At 38.0% G+C, this 24,253-nt stretch overlaps 1 protein-coding gene and 1 pseudogene across 1 annotated transcript; both read left to right on the top strand.

The window, feature by feature from the left end:
- The first annotated feature begins 7,525 nt into the window (after positions 1 to 7,525).
- LOC106315430 (cytosolic sulfotransferase 5-like) lies at positions 7,526 to 8,618 on the top strand. The gene is given in 3 exon segments (XM_013753155.1): positions 7,526 to 8,026; positions 8,028 to 8,429; positions 8,431 to 8,618. Coding segments are annotated over 3 exon segments (993 nt in total). The 5' UTR covers positions 7,526 to 7,582; the 3' UTR covers positions 8,578 to 8,618.
- A 2,414-nt stretch (positions 8,619 to 11,032) lies between these two features.
- LOC106314288 lies at positions 11,033 to 23,843 on the top strand (annotated as a pseudogene).
- The last annotated feature ends 410 nt before the right edge of the window (positions 23,844 to 24,253 follow it).

Raw genomic sequence — 24,253 nt, 5'->3', positions numbered from 1 at the left:
TCTCCAGTTTCCATCAAAATCGATTCTTTTTTTTCTCTCTCAGCAAAACCCTAGCTTCGACGAATCGCGTACACTTTCTTCTTCGGGTACGTTTCTTCTCAATTCAACTATCTAGGGTTCTTCTGGTTCAGATTGATTCACCGATCGTGTTTACAATTTCGAAATCATGATCTTCGTGTGCTTGAAATTTGCAGAGTCAGATCGAGTCGCCATGGCTAAGAGCTCATTCCAGCTTTCTAATCCGCTGGGTTAGTTTCTTAGATCCTCTCTTAGCTGTGTATACACATCTAAATAGCTTCAGATCTTGGGTGACAGATCATCATGATCTATTGATAATAGAGAGTGATGAACCTACGTCCTTTGAGGAAGCTATGATGGGCTCAGACTCCGATAAATGCCTTTATAATCACCAGTTACGGCTGATGTTTGACAAGGTCAAAGTGAACTAATCCACCAGTAAAGAATCATGACGAACTCAGGTCTAAGGACTATACTCTATAGTCGTAATGAGAAACTCTTATGACACTCATATAACAATCTTGCAGAGTTCTCAAAGCGGGTCAGTCCGATCATGTGTTCTCTAACACATATCCATGTGATTGACTTCAATACTACATATTGAATGAGTCCATGAAACTTAGTCATCAATCACCTTACATAATAGTCATTCTCGGTTATTAATGTCCCAAGTTAACAACCTTGACTATGGACCTCAATAATTTATAACATCTCTCACATATAGGGTTTCATGATCAAGTCACGTACTTGATGACCTATAAGAATGATATAAATTAGTTTGAGACTGTTATTTAATTATCTAATAATCAAATAAATCTGAAACAATTTCATTAGTTTGAATACATAATCAAATGTATGTCAATGTGAACATCATATCATAAACATAAAGCCTCCTACTAAAATCAAGATCACATCTTAAGATATTTAATACCCATGGATGCAGTATGACTCTCATACTTAGGCCATGGAAGAGGCTTGGTCAATGGATCAACAACATTTGCATTCATTGAGACTATACTATGGTGCTTTGTTTGGAACTCTTCCAACTCGCCGCTCCTCCATTAAGACAAAAGATGAAACCAGATTGTGATCAGAAATCGTCTTTGTCCATTTAAAAGTTGGCATCAGTGTGACCACTCACAACAAGCTCATCACTTCCTCTATAGACCAAAAACTTATCCTTAGTATTTCTCAAATACTTGAGGGTAGTCTTGACTGCTGTCCAGTGACTTTCACCTGGATCAGATTGGTACCGATGGAGGAAATTTGATCCATTCAATTTGTCCTTCTTAAGGGCATATTGGAATGAAAATGAGTTGTGAGGAGTTAACATTGCTGGAATAGAAGAATAGCGAATATTAATATGATGTTCAGGAATTAGAGAAATCTCAACAATTAAGAAAACTCATATTATATTCAAACAATTTTCTCAAATGAATATAATAATCCAAGATCCATATTTCACTAAAATTCGAGTGAGCTTTGGCTCATCGCCCGAATGTTTAGCTATTTAGGTAAGCAGCACTTTGCTAATTATATCCAATATAATTCTTGGTTGTCAGACGACATCTTATGTCTTATTCAACCTATGTCTCTAAGCCCAAAACCGTTTTGATAGCCTAGTCAAGTAAACCAATCTTGTTTCACATGGTAACCGTTACCATCCACCTCACTCATGTAATTGTAGACACCTTACTTTGGCAAGCCCATGTTACAACGAAACGAGCCTTTGATGGTTGATAAGATTGGGTAGACATCAAAAATACTTGAAATTAATTGAGGAATGAATTTTAATCCAATTTGTTTTATATTTAAAATTTATATCCAATATAAAATATAAATATAACTAATACATATCTTATATGTATTTTAATTGGGTTGTAAATAATTATATTAATTTTAATCTAATTAAAATGATTAATTATTTATATGTTTGATTTTAGAATTTAATCTAATTAAAATCTAATCAAACGACCAAACCAATTGTATTAAACAACTTAAACCAATTGTTGGTTCAATTGGTATATACACATCTCATATGTGTATTAGGTTAAGTTAGAAACATGCATTCAAGCATTACAATAATACGAGTTAACCTTTAACAACTAGACAATGCATGAACACATCATAATATGTACACGGTAAGCGACAAACAACACGTGCATCTAGCTAGTGTAATTCAAATACTAATTAACCGTACGAACAGTTCTGGGTTACAAGTAAACAGATTGACCAAATCAATATTCTTACATGACTCGTTAATTTCACATGTACAGACTAAAGATATTTACGGGGTCAATTCTATACAATAGATTTGAAACAATTTCAAAACGAACCATTACGATCAGATCATTAAACATTTTAACAAGATCTGAAGCTATTTAGATGTGTATACACAGCTAAGAGAGGATCTAAGAAACTAACCCAGCGGATTAGAAAGCTGGAATGAGCTCTTAGCCAAGGCGACTCGATCCGACCCAGCAAATTTCAAGCACGCGAAGATCATGATTTCGAAATTGTAAACACGATCGGTGAATCAATTCGAAGCAGAAGAACCCTAGATACTTGAATTGAGAAGAAACGTACCCGAAGAAGAAAGTGTACGCGATTCGTCGAAGCTAGGGTTTTGCTGAGAGAGAAAAAAAATCGATTTTGATGGAAACTGGAGAAGGAAAGAGAGAAGTCAATATCGAGTATTTAAATTACATAATCATATAATGTGCAATGATTTAAAAGTGAGTTGAACAGTGGAAATTAAGTATAAAATGATATCCAAAAGTAAGCTTCTTTATTTCCCTGTTTTCTTTAGACTGTGTAGTCGAGTTTAGTTTCATCTCTGGTTCCGGGTGGTTTCTTGTACCACGTCGGCTCTTGGCTCCGGAAAGGTTTCATATCTTTGCCGGCTTTGTGTAAGAACTGATGCAAATCGAATTTTAATCTAACGGATGATAAAAAAACATATTGGTTTGTCTTTACTACCAACAATTTTCGTCTGTACTGTAATAAATATATTATAATAAATAATTATTGATATTTTTGATGCAAAACTTTTCATATTTCTCTTTCTTTTTTTTTAAACGTCTGAATTCAATTAAGAGAAGGTACAAAGTGAGAAAAGAAGGGAAATACAAAAACCAAAAGCCAAAACAAGATAACAACTCAAAACCAACATACGATCTTAAGGGAAAGATTTATCTGATGTTGGTGTGAGCCTCATCTTGAATCATGTTATGAAGCCAAGCCGGACCGTCCAGTGCAAGGTAAGACTGGAACCTGCCATCTCGTAACACACTCCTCGCTATGCCTCGCACTATGGAATTAGATATCAATGATTCTTGTTCGAAAATCACCGTTCTAAAACAACTTTTCAAACCCATAATCCGCTCAAGTAATGATCTACATCGCGGCCAAGCTGACAAATTTGAGAGAGCTGATAATGCCTCCTTACTATCAAGGCCAAAGATTACCTCTTGATAACCCAGATAAATTAGACTTTGCATGGACCAAGCAATGCAACGAAGCTCTGCAATTAGTCTTGTCGGAGAACATGTGAAAGCATCTCGGGCATGATGTAGAACCATTCCTTGGTGATCTCTAGATATCCACGCTTCACCATACAAAGACGATGAGTTCCTCCAGTTGACATTGACATTGCACTTTATCAATCCAGTCCTTGGCGGTGACTATCGAGGTGCAATAACCAAAGCCGGTGGTTGGAAAGAGGGAGTCTGATTTGTGATGTTAACCTCCGTCCAAATCGTAGCTTCCTCAACAGCTTGACGATTTAAAGCATCCGTAGATAGTTGAGTCCCAACATACATGATGGAATTAGTGGCGGAGGCACATGGAGTAACAGGGGGCATCTGCCCCCAACTCATTTTGAAAATCCCATGTAAAGTATTGACTAATTCTAAATATGTACCCTCCTGTTTTAACAAATCGGTCCTTAGTTTTATGAATAGTTTTAATTATACCTCCTACAAACGTTTTCTCTAGCTCCGCCCTTGGATGGAATTGCGATTTTTCCATATTGTCCATAGTAACAAGGTATCGCTCTCCGGTTGATCTCTGGTATTGTTACATCAGACATCATCTCCAAGGCCAGCTTTATATTTCCACAAAGACTTCGGAGAGATGAGGGATCAGGTGGAAGATTAACCGAGTGGAGGATTTCACGTGTCGGTAGACATTGGAACAGAACATGATTTATTGACTCAGTGCTGTTGTTGCATAGTTTAGAAACAGTATCCAAAGTAAGTCCTCTCGTATGCAGTATGTCTGCTACAGCCAAAGCACCCGAAACAGCTCTCCACAAAAACACTCTAATTTTGGGAATCGTTTTAACTCTCCAAACATTCTTTTTTCACATCAATGATCTCCTGTTCCACAACAGACCGGGAGCTTCCAACATTCCGAAAGTTGTTTTAAATTATTTTGAATTTAAATTTATTTTATAATTATATATATAACTTATATTAATAATATTATATTATTTTAATTAGACATGTTATTTTAGATATATAATATCTAGTCGATTTAATTATTACTTGGATATGTTGAATTGCATCTACTTCTCGGAATTCAACTTAATACTTTTTGTTTTAAATACACCAAAATTTTGATTAATTTTGTTGTTAAATTTGTAAAATATATCTAGCAAGACTATGTACAATTATATATATATATATATATATATATATATTGTTTTGATAATGAAATGAAAAATAAAATAAAGTGTTCAACTAAAAATTATTAAAAAAATAGAATGATATTATTTTGAAATCTCACATATATATATATATATATATATATATATAAATTTTATAGAAGAACCAAGCTGTAACTATTGGTTAATATTATCATTCATAAACCGAGAACATCACTCTTCCGCTTTTCCTCACCAGTTATATATATATACTAGAGGTATTCTGGCGCTACGCGCCGGGTTCGTATGTTTTGTTGTCTAATAAGTTGTTAAGGATTTGGTTGAGTCATTTGGTATTGGTTAGTGACAGTAATATATTTGTCTCTTTTGAAGTCGTTCGTGGAAAAAATGTAGTTTGCTGGAGATTAGGGTGAAGTTAATTCTTAGATGTGTTGGAGCTTGGGTTGAAAGTTATTGTTTTATAAGGACGTGGGTTCAGAGGATATTGCATGGGAACAGAAAGAGAAGGGTTAATAAGTATAATATATTATTGATTAATTGTAATTTTGTTTGAGCACTTTATAAGGGATAGCAAACAAAGCATAGAGGTACAAAGTGAAGATCAACAGAAATCTAGAATTCGGTAGCATCGATCCGTTATCATAAGGATATGATGTCATTGTTTGAGAGCTTAACTTGGTACTTGGTACATGTTGAATATACCAAGATGGATTTTATGGCATTGGTGATTTTATATTTGTGGTATGTAAATTTGAGTTTCTGATTTAGAAACGGAGTGGTTTAATAAATATAGAAATTTGTAATTTTGCGAAAGTAAAATATCTAAATGGTGTGAAAGAGATAGAAAAATATTTTTTAAAAAATATCTTATTGAGAACAATAATGACAGAAGTCATATTGTAAATAAAAACCCAATAAAGCCTTTTATTTTATTTTTATTAGGCAGACATCATATAATAGTGGAAAGCCTAGTACCAGATGTTATGTTGCGTTTTGTTTTTCGCTTTTTAGCGGATAGAGCCGGTGTAGTTCTAAACATTGATAATATCACATAATACATAGAAGTCAGTATAAATAACACAGATCCTTAAGTTCTAAACGTATAGATGCAAATGGTTGACACCTTAGAGTAAAAACGATCAAAATCATACAAAATCAAAAAATTATTATATTTAGCTAACCGGTTCTAAATCAAACAAAACAACAATCTAGTATAACTGTTCTGAACTAAATAAAACTAATAAATATGAAAATTATAAACAAATTTGATTTCAACTTTTGTAATCATAGAATGAAAACAAAAAGAACGGAGTTTTGTATCCCACGTTTCTCCATGGGAAGTGAAGAATAACAGCATCAGAATGAGGAACAAAAGAGGTCCCTGGGAGAGATACCTTACCAAGGAAGGAACGTCCATTAGTAGGTCTGTTTTGACTATAAGCCTGTCCATTAGTAGGTCTGTTTTGACTATAAGCCTGACCTTCAAGAGTGAGATAGTGAAGCCTAATTTAATGGCGGATTAAAGAATCCAGAAGACGTTACGGCTCGAGAAGAGGGTGGTGTTTCGTCTGGTGTGTGGGTTCGGCGAAGAATCAGCCGGAAGAAGAAGAACGATGAATATCCCTAATTCAAATGGGCCACAAATAGGAAACGGGCTCAATTTTTTTAAAAAAGAAGCGAGGCCCAATTCTAACACAGCATTTCACCGCAACAGAACGGATCGCGCGTGAACGGTAGGGATATCAACGCGTGAGAAACACCATTATCACAAAATTTTGACACGTGTCGCGAAATGCCCCACTCTCCATAATGACGTGGCGCAAGGAGAAAAGAGTATAGTCTACTTTATTGTATAAGATATTGATCAGTGTCAGTCGGCACCTAAAATATATGAGGAAAATATTGTCATGTAGTTTTTATTTTATACGTTTTAAATATATTTTTAATTAAAATAATATAAAATGTTATTAAATTAGTTTTCATAGAAAAATAAATACATAAATACTAATAAAAATTTCACCTTTTTCATGAAAATCGGTTATCAACTTTGAATATTCACTTGTTTTATCTATTTCCTGTTCTACTGATATTATTAATAATCTATTTAATCACTCAAGAAATATAGCTGAATGTAGACATTTTTAATGAACTGTTGACACCGACAAGACCACGTCGGAGCGAGGCGCGATCTACTTTTGTTTGTTTTCGAAATAGGGAGAACTTTCTAGAGAGAGATTTATGTGCTCCCAAATTTTTTACAACTTTTTATGGTATAAACTATTGTGAGTAAATTTTTTTATAGGGATTAACTTCATCTTAAAAAAAATCACATACTCTCTCTGTTTTTTATTGTAAATAGTTTAAGCAAAATTTGTTTGTTTCAAAATATAAGTAGCTTTCATAATTTAAAATAATTTTTATTTTTATTGGGTATAGTGTTACCAATCAAATAATATATACTTATTTATGATTGATTTAACTACACCTAATTTATATATCAAATGCTATTTCTGGAAAACTTAATAACTTTTCTAATATTTGTGCATTCATCTAAAACTACTTAAAAAAACAGAGGGAGTATTAAAAAAACTCTAAAAAGATTATTTGGAAAAATATAATACCATTGTGCCCAAAAAGTATCAAACATGCGATTTTTGGCAGTAGTCTGTGAGAATCTCATGTAACCACTAGGCCTATTAATATATCATACAAACCCAGCTGTAATTCCACAAGTTTAGTTGCCTACAGCTGTTCTTGTGTCTGACTCTATTAGGTTTCGTCTTTATTACCAGCAATAATCTGTTTTCTGGCTTAATTTCTTCTCTTATATCTATCATGACTTCGTTTGAAGCTTAAACACATCTTTCTTCAACAAGAAGTCAAGAACCAACAAAACAAATGGATCCGAAGGAGCTTCCGTCCAACGTAAGAGACGACGAGATAAGTGAAGAAACCAAGAAGTTGATCTCTTCGCTTCCTTCACGCATAGATTACCAAGGGAATAAGATTTGTAAATATCAAGGATGTTGGTACTTTTACAACACCCTCCAAGGTGTTCTCAATTTCCAGAGAGGTTTTCAACCGCAAGACACTGATATAATCCTTGCTTCCTATCCCAAATCAGGCACTACTTGGCTCAAGGCCCTCACAGTCGCTCTCCTTGAGAGATCTAAGAAACATTCTTCTGATGATGCTGATCACCCTCTTCTATATGATAATCCTCATGGCATTATACCATTCTTGGAGATCGATGTGTACTCCGAAAGCTCAAGTCCTAACCTAGCCAAGTTCTCAGCACCTCCGAGGCTGTTCTCGACTCATATGCCACTGCACACAATCCACGCGCGAAGCCCTCAAGCACTCTCCTTGCAAGATTGTGTACGTGTGTAGGAACGTGAAGGACACGTTGATTTCGTGTTGGTTTTATAGCAGTGCTATTTATAAAATTGAACCAACCAGAAGCGTTCTCGAGTCTAGGTTTGAAGAGTTCTGCAATGGAACTAACTATTTTGGACCTTTTTGGGAACATATATTGAGTTACTGGAGAGGAAGCTTGGAAGACCCCAATTATGTCCTTTTCATGAGGTATGAGGAAATGAAAGCCGAGCCTCGTGATCAGATCAAGAGACTTGCGGTCTTCTTGGGTTGTCCTTTTACTAAGCAAGAAGAAGATAGTGGATCTTTGGACAAGATCTTGGACCTTTGCTCTCTGCGTAATCTGAGAAGTTTGGAGGTTAACAAAACAGGGACAGTCCATAAACAATGTGGAGCACAGTTTTTTTTTCCGTAAAGGGGAAGTCGGTGACTCGAAAAATTATCTTACACCTGAAATGGAGAACAAGATAGACATGATCATCCAAGAAAAATTGCAAGGTTGTGGTTTAAAATTTTAGAGTTTTATGGATTGTGTTTTCTTTGATATGATGCAGCATAATAAGAGCACCTTCCGTTGTTATGGTCATTTTTTCCTTTTTAAAGACAAACTACTCTTCATCCAGTGAAACACATTTTTTTCTGTTGCATTTCATTATTCTCTCATTCATGCTTATTGCTATGTCTTAGCCTACCTTCTGGTTTATAATGCTGATCTTGCAAAAACAACACAAAAATTTCCAAAGCGCGCAGTTGAGGTTGCTCCGGAAGATTTTGACTTAGTCTTTGATGTGCACGTTCGGTTTTGATAACCACATAGTTTTCGTTCAACGTTTCTAATGATCTTCTTCTTTTCTTTCTTGAATCCTTTTAAGGCAATGAACCAACCTCCAGTTGTCAATATAAACAACAACACCTTGATCTTCAAAAGTACTGTAGTACGAAATTCTTTTTGAATATTAAACCTAAAAAGTTTAACATAAATATTTTATTATAAAAGAGACTCCAAATAAATAACAGAGTTAAAATTATATTTACTAATATGTATATAAAGAGTAATTATTTTTACTAATTATACTATTTTGAAAAACTTCATTGGTTTTAAAAGAAAATAATAACTTACAACTAAACAACTAAGAGCATGTTTATTGTAATCCCTTAAGAAGGGATCTTAGCTTAAGTGTGACTAAAAATAAATGTAAAACCCATTTTAAACGAAGACGCGTCCCTTAATTAAGGGAGCGAAGGCACGGCTCTTAATAGCCATGTGTCTTGATTTCATTGGAGAGAGGAGCGGTGGTGTCGCGATGTTTCGTCTCGTTTCTTCTTTTCCTTTTTTCTTTTTTCCTTCCCTCATCTCCCGGCGACGAAATGACGATTTCTCTACTTCTCGGTGGCTCTACCCAATGAACGGCGTGTCTCTCGGTGGCTCATGTCGACGAAGGAAATCGGCGTCTCCTCTAACGGTTGCTCTCATTGACCAAGGAAAACGGCGAGATCTCTCTTGTGGTTGCTGTCGGAGACGAAGGAAAACGGTGACTGTCGGCGAATCGAAAAGTAAAGATGAGTTAATATGTTTTAATGTTTGAATATTTTAATTATGCATGTCTTAGATTGTACAATTTCATCGTGAATCTTGGACGTGATCAAGACAACAATTGAGCTTGGATGCCTCTTTGAAATTATTATCGTTTATTTTAGTAATCTTTGTTTTATGTTTTTATGTTTTTATTTTAAAATCTATGTTTCAAATGTTATGTTTAACTTTGTTTTTGTTTAAAAAAATAAATTTTATCTTTAATAAAATAATGTTTAATTAATTTTTTTTAAGAACCTCTAATTAAAAAAATATCAATGGAGCACTAAAATTATAAATCTCTTACATGAAGTTTTTAACTTTACTTTAATATTAAAAAAAATCACTAAGAACTCACTTAGGGGTTGCCCTAATATGTTGAACAAGGGGGAGACTTCCCATTAATATAGGAGCCACACTTATCACATCATTGACCATGATCCTATCAGTATGCAGATGCAAAAATATAAACAAACAACATCCAGATGAATATCTTGATGCACCTTCCAATATACAAACGAACAAATGAACAGTATTTTTAAAGCGGTCAGATAATGTTTGTCAAAGTCTATAACTAATAAACACAAGGGTGCTCTCTTTTTTGTTTTTATGTACAAATAATTAAAAATTTAACGGTTGTATTAGGGCTGGGCAAAAAATCCGAATCCGAAGAACAGAACCGAATCCGATCCGAAAAAGTAGTACCGAATCCGAACCGAAATTGATTAAATATCCGAACGGGTTCAAAATTTTGGTATCCAGAGAACCGAAACCGAACCCGACCAGAACCGAAGTATTTCGGGTACCCGAATGTATCCGAAATAGATTTATATATCTAAATATATTAATTATTTTTAGATTCGATGTATATTAAAAACATTCAAAATATATAAGATACTTTTAAGTTGTCTAAAATACTTGAAAATATATACAAATATTCAAAAGTAAATTTCTAAAATAGTATAAAATATACTCAAAAACCAAAAATAGTTGAAATGTCTACTGATTGTCTATCAAAATATTCAAACAAACCAATTTATATGTTAAGTTTAGGTACTCTGACATATGTTATTCAAGTTTATATGTTATATAGTATTTTATTTACAGATTTTGAGAAATTGAAACTATATATTGAATTTTAAAATTTTAAAAATCATTTAAATGGGTTATCCGAACCCGAACCGAACCCGCAAAGATCCGAACCGAACCCGAACCGAAATTTAGAAATACCCGAATGGAGCTAAAATCTTTAACCCCGAAAACCCGAAACCCGAATAATTGTATATTGAATATAGGCAAGTACAGTTTACCGAAGAATATGACGAGCAGAATATCTGATTTTATTTTTATCTTCACCAACTCATGTCCCATTTCCATCTTTCTTAGCTCGTCCGTCTCTCATGGCTTCTTCTTCCTCTTTTACGTCTCGTAACTACAGTTACAATGTCTTCCCGAGCTTCGACGGGCCTGACGTCCGCAAAACACTTCTCAGTCACATGCGTGATCAGTTTAAACGCAATGGGATCACTATGTTTGACGATCAAGAGATTGAGAGATGTTTAACAATTTCCCCTTCACTCACAGAAGCTATAAGAGAATCGAGGATCTCGATCGTGATTCTCTCCAAGAAATATGCTTCTTCAATCTGGTGTCTGGATGAATTGGTGGAGATACTGAAGTGCAAGGAAACTATCGGGCAGATAGTGATGACCATCTTCTTATTGAAACCCAAAGAAAAGCCCAACCTTATGAGCTTTTAGACTAGGGTTATAGACTCATATATATATATATATATATATGTTGTTAACGGTTCTGAAGTTGTAATTTTGGCTGCGCTTTCTAGCAGCCTCTCTTCTCATCTTTGTGAATCATCAATACAACTCTTGAATCTCTTGCAGACAACCCAAAGTCTTTCCCTTTCTGTTCTTTATATTTCAATAAAGCTCATTGAGTTATCTTAGTATATGTTTCAATAAAACACAACTCTATCTAGTTCTCAAATGTTCACATGGTATCAGAGCACCAGGGATTAGATCTTGGTGTCTAGACTTCATCTCAACTTCTCCCAAGCTCCATCAGTCATCTCTTTTTCCTCTAAAAAAAAAAAAAAAAAGAAGAACCAGCGACCAAGACAGATCCTATCAACACTGTCCTGACCAAAACCAAGACTTGCTTCTTTTATTTGAAGAAGCTGGCTTGCCAAGTTGTCTCATTTCTCTTTCTGTCGGATGGCACAAGCAAGGAGTCCAAGGTCGAAGCTTTCATCAGATCTGAACACAAGCTGAGACAACAGTGGATTGTTTCTGGGTTCAGAGACACGTGACAGCAAGGGTGATAATTCTTCTGAAGATGCAATCATCAGACATAAATCATGGTAACTGTTTCTTTTCATCTGAAAAAAAAAATGAAACTGACGTTTGATAGATGGAGAAGAACATTGTGGTCGGTGGTTCTGTTGGCTGGCTAGGATTGGAATCTGGAGTAATGCCGGGTAGTCATAGTTTCATAGGACAATGCCGGTATGGTTTATTGGTCTGGAACTGGTTATTGATGGAAGATAGATAGTGGAAGGGATCTAAGTTGTTGTGGGAAAGTCCCTTTTGTTATTAGACAAATTTGATGAGTTACATGGGTCACAAAAGAACCCGGGCTCTTTGTGAGAAAGAAAGGTCACAGTGTACCTCTGAGTGAGATCGACTAAGCTCTCCAAGTTCAAGAGAAACCTCTGAGTGAAGCCATGCGATACTCTCCAAGAATAGACCAAACAATCTCTTCTGTGTGGTGAATTGAAGATTACACCTATAGCTCCATGTGATCATTCTTCCACTACTTTTTCCACCAAGCCATCATTTGAGGTTCAAACTTAGGCTCCGTTGAGATCCACCTACGCTAAGTTTGCGGGGGAGTATTGAAGCCCAAATAAAAGCCCAACCTTATGATCCAGTAGAAGCTTTTAGACTAGGGTTATAGACTCATATATATATATGTTGTTAACAGTTCTGAAGTTGTAATTTTGGCTGCGCTTTCTAGCAGCCTCTCTTCTCATCTTTATGAATCATCAATACAACTCTTGAATCTCTTGCAGACAACCCAAAGTATTTCCCTTTCTGTTCTTTATATTTCAATAAAGCTCATTGAGCTATCTTAGTATATGTTTCAATAAAACACAACTGTATCTAGTTCTCAAATGTTCACACTTCTACGGAGTGAAGCCATCCGATGTACGGATACAGACAGGCGATTTCAGGATAGTTTCAGTGAAACTTGTGCACGTAAGAATCTGACGGATGAGGAAAAACAGAAATGGAGCAAAGCTTTGAACGATGTGGGAAACATTGCTGGAGAAGACTTCTTAAGATGGTTTGTGCTCAATTAGTCTTTTATTTCTTAGGTTCTTTTTTGTGGACAAATTATTTCTTAGAGCATATAATTAATGGAAAGTTCTTAAGGTGATGTTCTTACCGGAATATAAGGGGAGGTATTGGAACATGAATTTCTGTGAAATTTGATGATTTTAATAGTTGAGAGGATTTTACAAGTTAACTAGATTTAACAAATTTTATCAAATACTTTTACATAGATTTTTTTACTTGTGTATAGAATTCTACTGATTGTTATTAACTTTTAAAGTAAAAATTAATGGTGGTTGAATAAAAGGAAAGAAAATCATTTCAATTAAGGCAATTCTTAAACAACTTTTAAAAAAGTTTTTGTCACAAAAAAAATCTCAAGAAATAAAATAACCAAAAACATTAATTTCTACTTCTTACTTTATAGATATAAATAATAAAAATAAAAATAAAAATTTTATATAATTTCGAAATATATGTTTTAAATTTGAATTTTGTAAAAAAAAATTGAATTATTATTTTTGAAATGTTTTTTTTTAAATTCGAAAGTGCTTTTGAAAACTATTTTTACAATTTTTATATTAAATTTTTAATATTTTTTCTATTATTTTTAAGTTGTGAATTGTATTATGTTAAAGTTGTGATTTGTATATTATTTCATTTTTCAATTTGAGTTTTTGTATGTGAGTGTATTTTATTACATTGATTTCAAAAATCTTATGGGTATAGATGATATTCTCAAAGTTGTGTACTACGAGTAAAAACAAAGAAAATTTACATCCCAATAACAATAGATTTTAATAGAATCTTAAAATCAATGAAAACTAAACTTTTCCAATAACAAATTTGAGTGGAATTTAAAAATCATCACTCAAATAACAATGGATTCTATTTAGATTTTAAAAATTCACAGATCAATAACAATGGAATCTCAAAATTTAATAACTCCTCTAGAATTTTTTGCCCAATAACCCCTCTCCCCCTAAGAACCCGTCGCTAAGAACTCCACCTTAGGAACCTCCCATTAATCATGCTCTTAGGTTCTATTAAGCGTAATCTCCAGGGAAAATAAAATAAAATAATGGTATGGTGTTAATAATGAATAAGGATTACATTTAATTACGAGCATGTTTTTGTTGAATAAATATTAAAAATGCATGTCATAAAATTATAAATGATTGGGAACAGAGGAATGTTTTCTCTGTGACTATTTGACGGAAACAATGCTTTTTTTTCTTTTCTTTCTCTTGTGATAGGGATAATGAAGCAAAAATGATCAAGAAGATTGCCAGAGATGTTTCAGATAAACTGAATGCTACACCGTCTAGAAATTTTGATGGCATGGTTGGACTTGAAGCTCATTTGAGAAAAATGGAGTTTTTGCCAGATCTAAATTATGATGGAGTTCGGAATGGTTGCGATCTCTGGCCCTGCAGGCATTGGCAAGACAACCATTGCTAGAGCTTTACACAGCCTACTCTCTAATAGGTTTCAGCTTACTTGTTTTGTTGACAACCTTAGGGGAAGCTATCATTGTGGTTTTGATGAGTATGGGTTGAAACTGCGTTTACAAGAACAACTCCTTTCAAATATACTCAACCAGGATGGTATCAGGATATGCCATCTAGGTATGATACAAGAGAGGTTACACGACCAAAAAGTGCTAATCGTTCTTGATGATGTGAACGATGTAAAGCAATTAGAGGCGTTGGCGAATGAGACTACATGGTTTGGTCCAGGAAGTAGGATTGTAGTTACCACAGAAAACAAAGAGATTTTGCAGCAACATGGTATCAATAATATGTACCATGTGAGGTTTCCATCTGATGAAGAAGCTCTCAAGATCTTATGTAGATATGCATTAGACAAAGCTATCCACACAATTGTTTTAAAGAGCATGCTAAAAGAGTAACAGAGCTTTGTTGCAACCTTCCATTGGGTCTCCGTGTAGTGGGTTCATCTTTACGTGAAAAAAATGAGGACGAGTGGAAAGGCGTAATCCACAGGCTAGAAACTATTCTTGATCGGGATATTGAGGACGCAATACGAGTCGGTTATGAGAGTTTACATGAGAAAGAGCAATCTTTATTTCTCCACATTGCCGTCTTCTTTAACTATAAGGAAAGTGATCTTGTGAAAGCCATGTTCGCTGACAATCACTTTGATACTGAACAGGGGTTGAAAATCCTTGTAAACAGATCTCTCATATATATGTCAACCAAAGGAGAAATAGTGATGCACAAGTTACTACAACAAATGGGTACACAAGCCGTTTATAGAGAAAAACCTTGGAAACACAGGATCATAATAGATGCTCAGTAGATTTGTGATGTTCTTGAACATGCCAAGGTAAGTTCTTTCTCGTGTATTTGTTATATATTCTTTGGTCATGATCATTTTTACTCTTGGCATTTGGTGAAGATTTTAGAATCAATTTTTTTTTTTTTTGTAACACAACATTCATTAATTCATAAGTTTTATGCAGCAGAGCCACATGATACAAGGCTTAGAGCCTGTTTTGCTAGCCGATCAGCCTCAGAGTTGTCACCTCGAGGGATCCAAGCAAAGGAAGAAGAAACAAAGTAACTACAAGCAATTCTAATGTCAGCAACAATTCCATAAATCTCTGGAGGCTCCACCATGGAGTTTAATGCCTTGATAAGTTGTGATGAGTCCGACTCAAAGCTGACGTTCTGGAGCCCCAGTTCCTTACATTTCTCCACTGCCTTTCGCATTGCCAAACCTTCCGCAACTAGCGGGGAGTTCACGAGCCTGTTTGATCCTTGGAAGCGAAGAGTGCCCTCTGTTTTCCTGATGATCCATCCCAAGCCTGCATTCTTTGTCGTCCCATTCCAAGCTGCGTCTGTTTGTATCATTATGGCGAGGGGTGTAATAGGTGCATATCTTCGAGGAGGGAGAGGCCTACTAACTTCCTTGCACTGTGCATTCAGCCATTCTCTGGCTGCTGCCACCGCTCTAGTGACCACTTCCTCCGGCGAGCAGAGTTTGTTGTTGAAGATCATTTTGTTGCGCGCTGTCCAAATAGACCAGATAATCCATGGCGCTAATTGTCCCGCTACAATCCCCACTGGAGGTAGACAAGGTACCTCAATCAATCTCATCCAATCAGTTTCCAAATCTAGTAATCCTCTCCTATCGATTCTATTTGCAAAAGGGGCTGCTTTCCAGACTTTCTCCGCAAATTCACATTGAAATAGAAGATGATTGATAGATTCGAGTTCACCGCATCTTTTGCACAAAGGGTCGATCTTGACTTGGCGTTGAAGTAATTTTTCTCCCACCGGGAGAATGCCTTTAAAGGCCTTCCAAACTAACAGTTGAACCTTGGGAGCTGTCTTCAAGTTCCATACTCCTTTGTTCCAGTCTAGTCGATTCTGATTTAGATTTTGTTGGCCATCTTCCTGCTCTGTTCTGAAGGCCACCGCAGCGGCATAACCCGTCTTGGTTGTGTAGATGCCGTCACTCGTATGAATCCAGAAGAGGCGATCTGGAGCTCCCAATGTACTTGGTTTTATGCTCATGATCTTATCTGCGACAAAAGGAAAGATTTGATTGACCTTTTCTATATTCCATTTGTTGGTGTCGCTACATCGAAGGTCTGCTACCCTGAGTTCGTTGTGTCCTTCTGGTTGTGGCCCCCATAGGTCTGATCAGACTCGTAGTACTCAGCCAGGAGTCGTTACAGGCATTGATCAGATTGCCATCGCCAACCGACCATCCCATATTTTGCATCAGAAGGTCTCTGCCTAGCAACATGCCTTTCCAGCCGTGTGATTATGATGTTCGTTCAGGCAGTGTAAAAAATCCTGAAACTTGCAGTATTTGCCAAACAGGATCCGAGCTAGTAGGCAAGAGGGGTTGTTTAATATTCTCCAACTTAACTTGGCAAGCAAAGCATCGTTGAAGCATAGGAAGTCTCTGAAACCGAGCCCTCCATTGGATTTGATTTGCGATATAGCCTCCCAAGAGACCCAAGCCATCTTTTTTTCCCCGGTGTTGGAATCCCACCAAATCTAGTGACAGCGGATTGGATCCGCTTACAGAGTGATACCGGTAGTTTAAAACAGGTCATGGCGTGAGATGGTACAGCAGTGAGAACGCACTTGATCATGACAAGCTTACCGGCCGTTGAGAGGACTCTGTTTTCCAGCTTTTAGTTTTCTGCTTGATTCTATCAACGATTGAGGCAAATAGATCTTTTTTACGTCTCCCGAAGTACTCGGGTAATCCAAGGTATTTCCCGACTCCCCCTTCGTTGTAGATTTGCAGAGTATCTTTCACCCCCGCTTTTAAGAAAGGCGGAGTTCTTCTCGAGAAGGAAACAGACGACTTTGCTGTGTTAATCGCTTGGCCGGAGGCTGTTTCATATATAAGCAGGAGACGTCTAAGAGCTTCGCTGCTGTCTTCGGTGGCATTGACAAAGAACATCGTGTCGTCTGCGAACAACAAGTGATTTACCCGAGGACAACCCCGTGCCACTTTAATGCCTTTCAAGGTTCCATCTTCTTAAGCTTTGTTACATAAACCCGAGAGAACTTCACTACACAAAATAAATATGTATGGTGAGAGTGGGTCTCCTTGACGGATTCCCCTATTCGGTTGTACCCTTCCTCTAGGCGAGCCGTTGATGAGAAAGGAATATGTAACAGTGGTAATACATTGCATGATCCATGTAATCCACTTTGGATGGAACCCCATCCTATGTAGCACTAGAGAGATGAATTCCAATTCAAGTTTGTCATAAGCTTTACTCATGTCGGTTTTAACCGTCATCACGCATCGAACTTCCGCTTCCGAGTTCTTCAAATAATAAAGAACTTCGTGAGTAATGAGAACATTATCAGATATTGCTCTTTCGGGAATGAACGCCGACTGGTTCTCCGAGATTATTGACGAGAGAAGAGGCTGTAGTCTCTTTGTCAAAATCTTCGATATGATCTTATAGTATACGTTGCAAAGAGCGATCGGCCTGTACTCCATGACCGTCTGCGGATTAAGACCTTTCGGGATGAGCCTGATATGTGTATCGTTGATCCTTTCCGGAAGAGAGCCTGAGTTGAAGAAGCCTTGTATTTCCGATACTATCGATCCCCCCCCCCCACACTGTCCCAATTTGATTGATAGAAACATGCGGAGAACCCGTCCGGACCGGGTGCTTTGTCCGCATGAATGGAGAAGGCAGTTTCTTTGATTTCCAAAAGGGTGGGAACTTGGATTAGTTGAGAGTTAGTCTCTTCTGAGATGACCGGATCCAGTGCGTAGTTGACTGTTTCAGCGCTGTTTGTATCAGCTGCGGAGAAGAGTTTCCCAAAGTACGAAACAATAACTTGAGCAATCTGTTCTTCTTGATGCACTCCATTGCCATGTTCGTCCTCGATAACAGTGAAAGTATTTGTCCGCCTTATGCTCTTAGTCACCGCATGAAAGAAGCCTGAGTTTCGGTCTCCGAGTCTAAGCCATAAGAGTCGGCTTCTTTGTTTCCAATAAGCTTCCTCCGCAAGGTTAGCCGTTCTTAGGTCCGTAGCTATTTGCTTGATGAGCACTGTATCATTCTTCTCGTCTGTCAGTGCGGCTTCCAACTTGCACTGTTTTGCTTCGATTTGCATTCTGCTATTTTGCTGTTGGCTTTTGTTCCATAATGATATAGCTTTGCGGCTCGCTTCTATCTTTCCACGCACTGAAAGTTGAGCATCATCTTCCCATATTGCACGGACTATCTCCTTAACTCCAGGGTTATCTTTCAACCGCATATCTTATCTGAATAGACCATGTCTTCTCTTTTTGTGGGGCTCTAGCAAGGTTAGAAGCGGCTTGTGATCTGATCCCTCATAGTTGAGGTAGTGGCATCGCGCTGTGGGGAAGATCTCTGTCCATGCAGTGTTCGCAGTGGCTCTGTCGAGCCGGCATCTCACAAGATGGTCTCCTCTCTGTCCTCTCCAAGACAAAGGGTCACCAGAATGTAGCAGGTCATACAAGTCGCCTTCCGATAGGAAGGTGCGCAGGTCTGTGAACTATCCTTCGGGCCGAGCAGGGCCACCAGTTTTTTCATCATTACCAATGATGTCATTAAAATCTCCGGTGACAAACCAAGCTGCATCGCGGGATTCGTTCATTCGAATCAGCTCGTCCCAGAATAATTTTCTATTTGCTCTGTTTGTGTCACTATAGATGAACGATGCATAGAAAAGCTTGCCTTTGAAGTCAATTGATGTATCAACCAAGTTATTCGTAGCATTAAGTACATCAAGCTTTACACTATGTTTCCAAAGTAAGGTGAGACCTCCTGCCCCAGGACTAGTAGGAGGGATAATATGGTGAAACTCATACTGTAGCTCTTGAATCTTTGATAGTACTGTTTCGGGGGGATTTTTCGTTTCAGAGAGGAAGAAGATGTATGGATTTAAAGTGCACTTAATCTCTCCTAGCCTCTGAAGTGTCTCGGGACTCCCTATCCCTTGACAGTTCCACCCCAAAATTTTTAAGGAACGAGAGTTGATGGATTGTGAAAATCCATCTTCCTCTTTGCCTTATTTGGGAGAAACGTGCTTAGCGGTTGGTTCTCTGAGCTATGATTGGAGCTGGTTTGGTGCGCCGTTGATCAGGAGCCCCCCTCTTTGTCTCTACCTTTAGCACTCGTTTTTCCGGCTTGAGATGATTGTGATGCAGGTGTTCCAGGTCGACGTCTGCAGGTAGTGGGTTTTGGAGCTATTTTCCTCTTTTTCGCTTTTGATCCTGAGGCCTTCTCAGGGCTTGTAGCAAGTTTCCTTGGGCCTGGTGGTCTTCCTGGCCTTCGTTTAGGTAAAGGATCAGACAGCCCGAGCCGGAGTGCTGCAGGTACTCTAGGAGATGCCTCCATGATTTGTTCAGGTTGGTTTGACTCGTACGGTTCCCCTTCTCTTTGCTCGACTGTGATGGGAGGTCCAAGTCGTAGTACTGCAGGGACTCTGGGCGATTTTTCCCCGTTTATGTCAGGTCTGTTGGTCTCGGGGGGATTAATCATTGATATTTTGACCATTTGAATGGTAGTTTCCTCCACTTCTCCCAGTGCTTAAGCTTGACGCATTCTTTCTTTTCTCGCTGCACTCTCTGTGGGATCTGCGCATGAAGTGTATTGCCTCATTGCATCGCGGACTTCACCTTTGGCCTTATCAATTGCTTCATGGTAAATGGGGTGCAGTAACTCCCGAGGAGGAACCCCTCCTACAGCAGAACTGGCTTCTGTTTTTGAGTGGGATGACTCAATATTGGCGCCTTCAAATCTAGTTTTTGGGGTATTAAGCTCTTGGTTGGTGTGTCTATCCTGGTGCGCATATGGGTGCTCTCTTAGAGAGGAAGAGCTTCTGATCACCGGCCTGTAAATGAGCTCCCGTGAGGCCTGGTCATTTGTGTGATACCGAGGTTGTCTTTGTCTTTGATTTTGAGAAAGTTGTTGGTGACTTTCTCTGTCCTCGTGATTGTCTCGTGCAGGTCTTTTATAGGGATGATAGTGATCACGCTGTTGGTTCCTTCCACTAGTGTATTGAGTTCGCCTACTGCGGTAGTGATCATCTGCTTCATTGTACCTTCTTTTATCCTCCCTGTCCTCAGAGTAGAGTGAAGTTCGGTTGGTTTCATACATGACAGGTCACTGCTCTGCGGTTTCTTTTTCTCTAGACCGAAGCTTATCCTCCTCTTCCTTAGCTTTTAGCGCCTCACTCTTTCGAGCTTTTGCCTCCAGACAATCACGTACTTCATGGTCAAGGCGCTGACATTCCGAGAAATGTTTCTCAATTTTTTCGTAAACGAAGTGTGCAGTTACTTCATTTCCTCCTTTGTACTCAATGACAGATTGCTTTATAAGCAGAAGGCGTCCATTGATATGAACTCTCATTCTCACCGCCAGCGATGTAATGTCTGCTTCTTCAAAGATCCCTATATCTTCCCCGAGTCTTCGAATAGTGTCTTCCGTCCATAAGTGCACCGGAATCCCTTGGATCTTGATCCAAAATGGAATTAGAGATGGGAACTGTGGCGAAGTAGTTGGCTCCCAGCGTTGGAGTATTACCATCCATCTTAGATAGTGATATGGTCTTTTGTCAAGAACCGAGAGCAAATCAGATTCGAGTTAGAATTGAAATTGGAACATTCCTTGTCCAAGGTCTGCTCCCACCGGTTTCCTCTCAGTTTTCCAATGTTCATAGAAAAACGCTAATAGCGCCCAAACTTTTTGAACATAAGGGTTTGTAACTTTCCCAATGAGGGAGAGGGTATGCTTGTGTGTTAGATAAGCACTTTCTGGTTCTTCGATTTGGATTCTTCCTTTTCTTGGAGCTTGGTACAGCTCTGTTGCTGCGCTTTTTCCTTTCTCTGCCGCAGATAGTCTCCGAGTCGTCATAGGTATATAGTTGGTAGCAGGTTAAAACTTTAGTACCACGTAAATCCTCCTTTAAATGCTTCCAGATCTACCGTCGCTCTTTGGTAGCTTTGTAATAAATGCAGGTTCTCCTTTAATTTCTTCGGGTTGTAGTATAAAAGCCAGTTGATGGTACACTTGAACTTGTGTTGAAACGGAGCCCCGTTCGAATCTTCTTAGAGTCGTCACAAAGGTAGGGTAGCGCAGTGAACATAAAACGGAATCCCGTTTGAAACTTTGAGTATAGTAGACCCAGAAGCTTGACGTAGTTGGTTTTAGAGAAAACCTGAGAAGGTTTCGAGTTTGGGAGAGTTTCCAAACCACGGCGTCAGTTCCAGCAGAGTTTTCATCTCGGCGTTTTACCGGTGAAGATGAAGACGGTGGCGGTCCCTCTGACTAGGTCGAGGGAAGAACCGGTGTGTAATCTACCAGTGCTTGCAAAGATCTAGCGGTTATGACTAAAAAAGAAAGAATTTGAAATAGACAGCGTATTGACTGGTGGTCTATATCATACTCCCGGTAAGCACCTCAAAACAGACTATCGGTTACAAACTTTTCTCGATAAAGTCGCCCGAGAAGAAAGAATTTGAGAATTATTCAGTAAAGTCTAAGATTTTAGAATCAATATTCATCGAAAACAAAAGGGAACTCCAATAACACATCTATTTTACTAGAAATTCTTTAAACAATTTCTTATAGACTTGCTTCAGTTACTTGATCCGAATTACAGGACAATGTTACAACAACTCGAAACGGATCAACATCATTTTTCATTTTGACGTTTGCCAACCAACAATCTCTAATATCGTGCTGATAAATGCATTCTTCTTATTTGGTATATTGGTTTAGGGCACTAGAGCTGTGTCCGGCATATCATTTGACATATCTGGTATCCATGAAGTATCTATAAGCAAGAAAGCTTTTAAAAGAATGCCTAATCTTCGATTCCTCAGAGTTTACAAAGGTAAAGATGATGGAAATGATGTAGTGCATATACCTGGGGAGATGGAGTTTCCTCGTCGTCTAAGGTTGCTACACTGGGAAGCATACCCAAGCAAGTATCTTCCTCACACAATTCATCTTGAATATCTTGTCGAGCTCAATTTTCAGAATAGCAAGCTTGAGAAGCTATGGGAAGGAAGCCAGGTTGGTCGGTATTGTACTGTTAATATATAAATATGTACTTTGATTTGCCGTCTTTCTCTCTTATTGTGTTTTCTTTTCTTTTTTTTTAGCCACTTGCAAATCTCAAGAAGATGGATCTGTTAGCGTCCGGGAATTTGAAGGAACTCCCTGATCTTTCAAAAGCTACAAAACTTGAGAAGCTGAATCTGAGTTTTTGCGTGAGTTTAGTAGAGATTCCATCCTCTTTTCTGCATCTTCAGAAACTACAGACGCTGACAATGACTGGCTTCATAAACCTAGAAGTCATGCCATCTCACCTGAACTTGGCATCCCTTAAACAAGTCAATATGATGGGATGCTCAAGACTGAGAAACCTTCCAGTTATTTCGACCAACATTCGAAGATTATATATATCTGAGATAGAGGTAGAAGATGAGCGTGCATCGATTAAGAGCTGCTCTCGTCTTAAGAATCTCACCATAAGGAAAGGTGGAAAGCTCAAGGGATTAACACATCTCCCCACAAGTTTAACAACCGTGAACCTAAGCAATTCTGATATTGAAAGGATTCCAGAATGCATCAAAGATCTTAATCGGCTACAATACCTCAATCTATGTGGATGCAGAAGACTGTCATCATTGCCAGAACTCCCTGTTTCGCTCGTGTTTCTATATGCAGAAGATTGTGAATCACTTGAGACGGTATTCTTCTCTGTAAACACTTCATATGTGCACCTCTTTTTCACGAAAAGCCATCATCAGACAAACAGCTACACATGGAAAAGCATGCCTACCGGGAAGAGAAGTGCCTGCAGAGTTCGATCACAGAGACAGTGGAAATTCATTGACCATCAACAGACTTCTTTCCTCAGACACAAGTTTCCAGGTTTGCCTCGTGGTTTCACCTAAACGGCAAATCAAAGAATATAGAGGTTCTATATTGTGTAGCCTAGTCATAGACGGCTTAGACCCCATTGATCAGGTGGTGTCAATATTCACCATCTCAATATGTCGAAAGGAACATCTATTTATATTTGGCAACAAGATCGAAGACTTTAGAGCTGCAATTATCACTAACGTGAGCAGAGAGATGATGTTCGAATTCAGCAGCCAATACCACGAATTCTACGTCACTGAATGTGGTGTCCAAGAAATCTATGACTCTGAATTAGACCAAATATTTGAAGACGGCTATTATAGTGACACTAGTGGTGGAAGCAATGAATCTGAGCCCAAAGAAGTATTTGAAGACCAAGTATCTAAAGACGACGATGATGGCTCGAGCTTGCGTTCAAACCCAGCGAAGCGTCTCAAGACTCAATAGAAGACGAGAATTCTGAAGGAGAAAAACATACAGGTAGTTGGGTTTGATTAAGTATACGGTCCAAATATTCATTGGCCGGACACACAACACTTGATCTTGGTTACCGGAGGTGGTGCCGTGCTCTCTGAGAGCCATAGACGCTGATCCGTTGACGTCAAGTATCCGGTGCGACCAAAGTCAACACAAGGAACTGGTTAATAGTGCCAACATTTGTAAATTTCCTTGTGGCTAATGGAATTGAACTGCGACCGTATTGGGATTACCCATCATGTGCCACTAGCCCAATGCGGTCTATTAAAGTTTGGAGTTGGCATTCCACACGTGAGACGATGGTGCTCGAACACAATACCGGATAAAAGGTTTTGAATCATTACTTGAAGCTTGTTTCCTTCAAAGGAAAACATGTCGAC

This window comes from Brassica oleracea, chromosome C9, assembly GCF_000695525.1.
Source record: "Brassica oleracea var. oleracea cultivar TO1000 chromosome C9, BOL, whole genome shotgun sequence".
Lineage (NCBI taxonomy): Eukaryota > Viridiplantae > Streptophyta > Magnoliopsida > Brassicales > Brassicaceae > Brassica > Brassica oleracea.
This window is presented reverse-complemented; position numbering and strand designations above follow the sequence as displayed.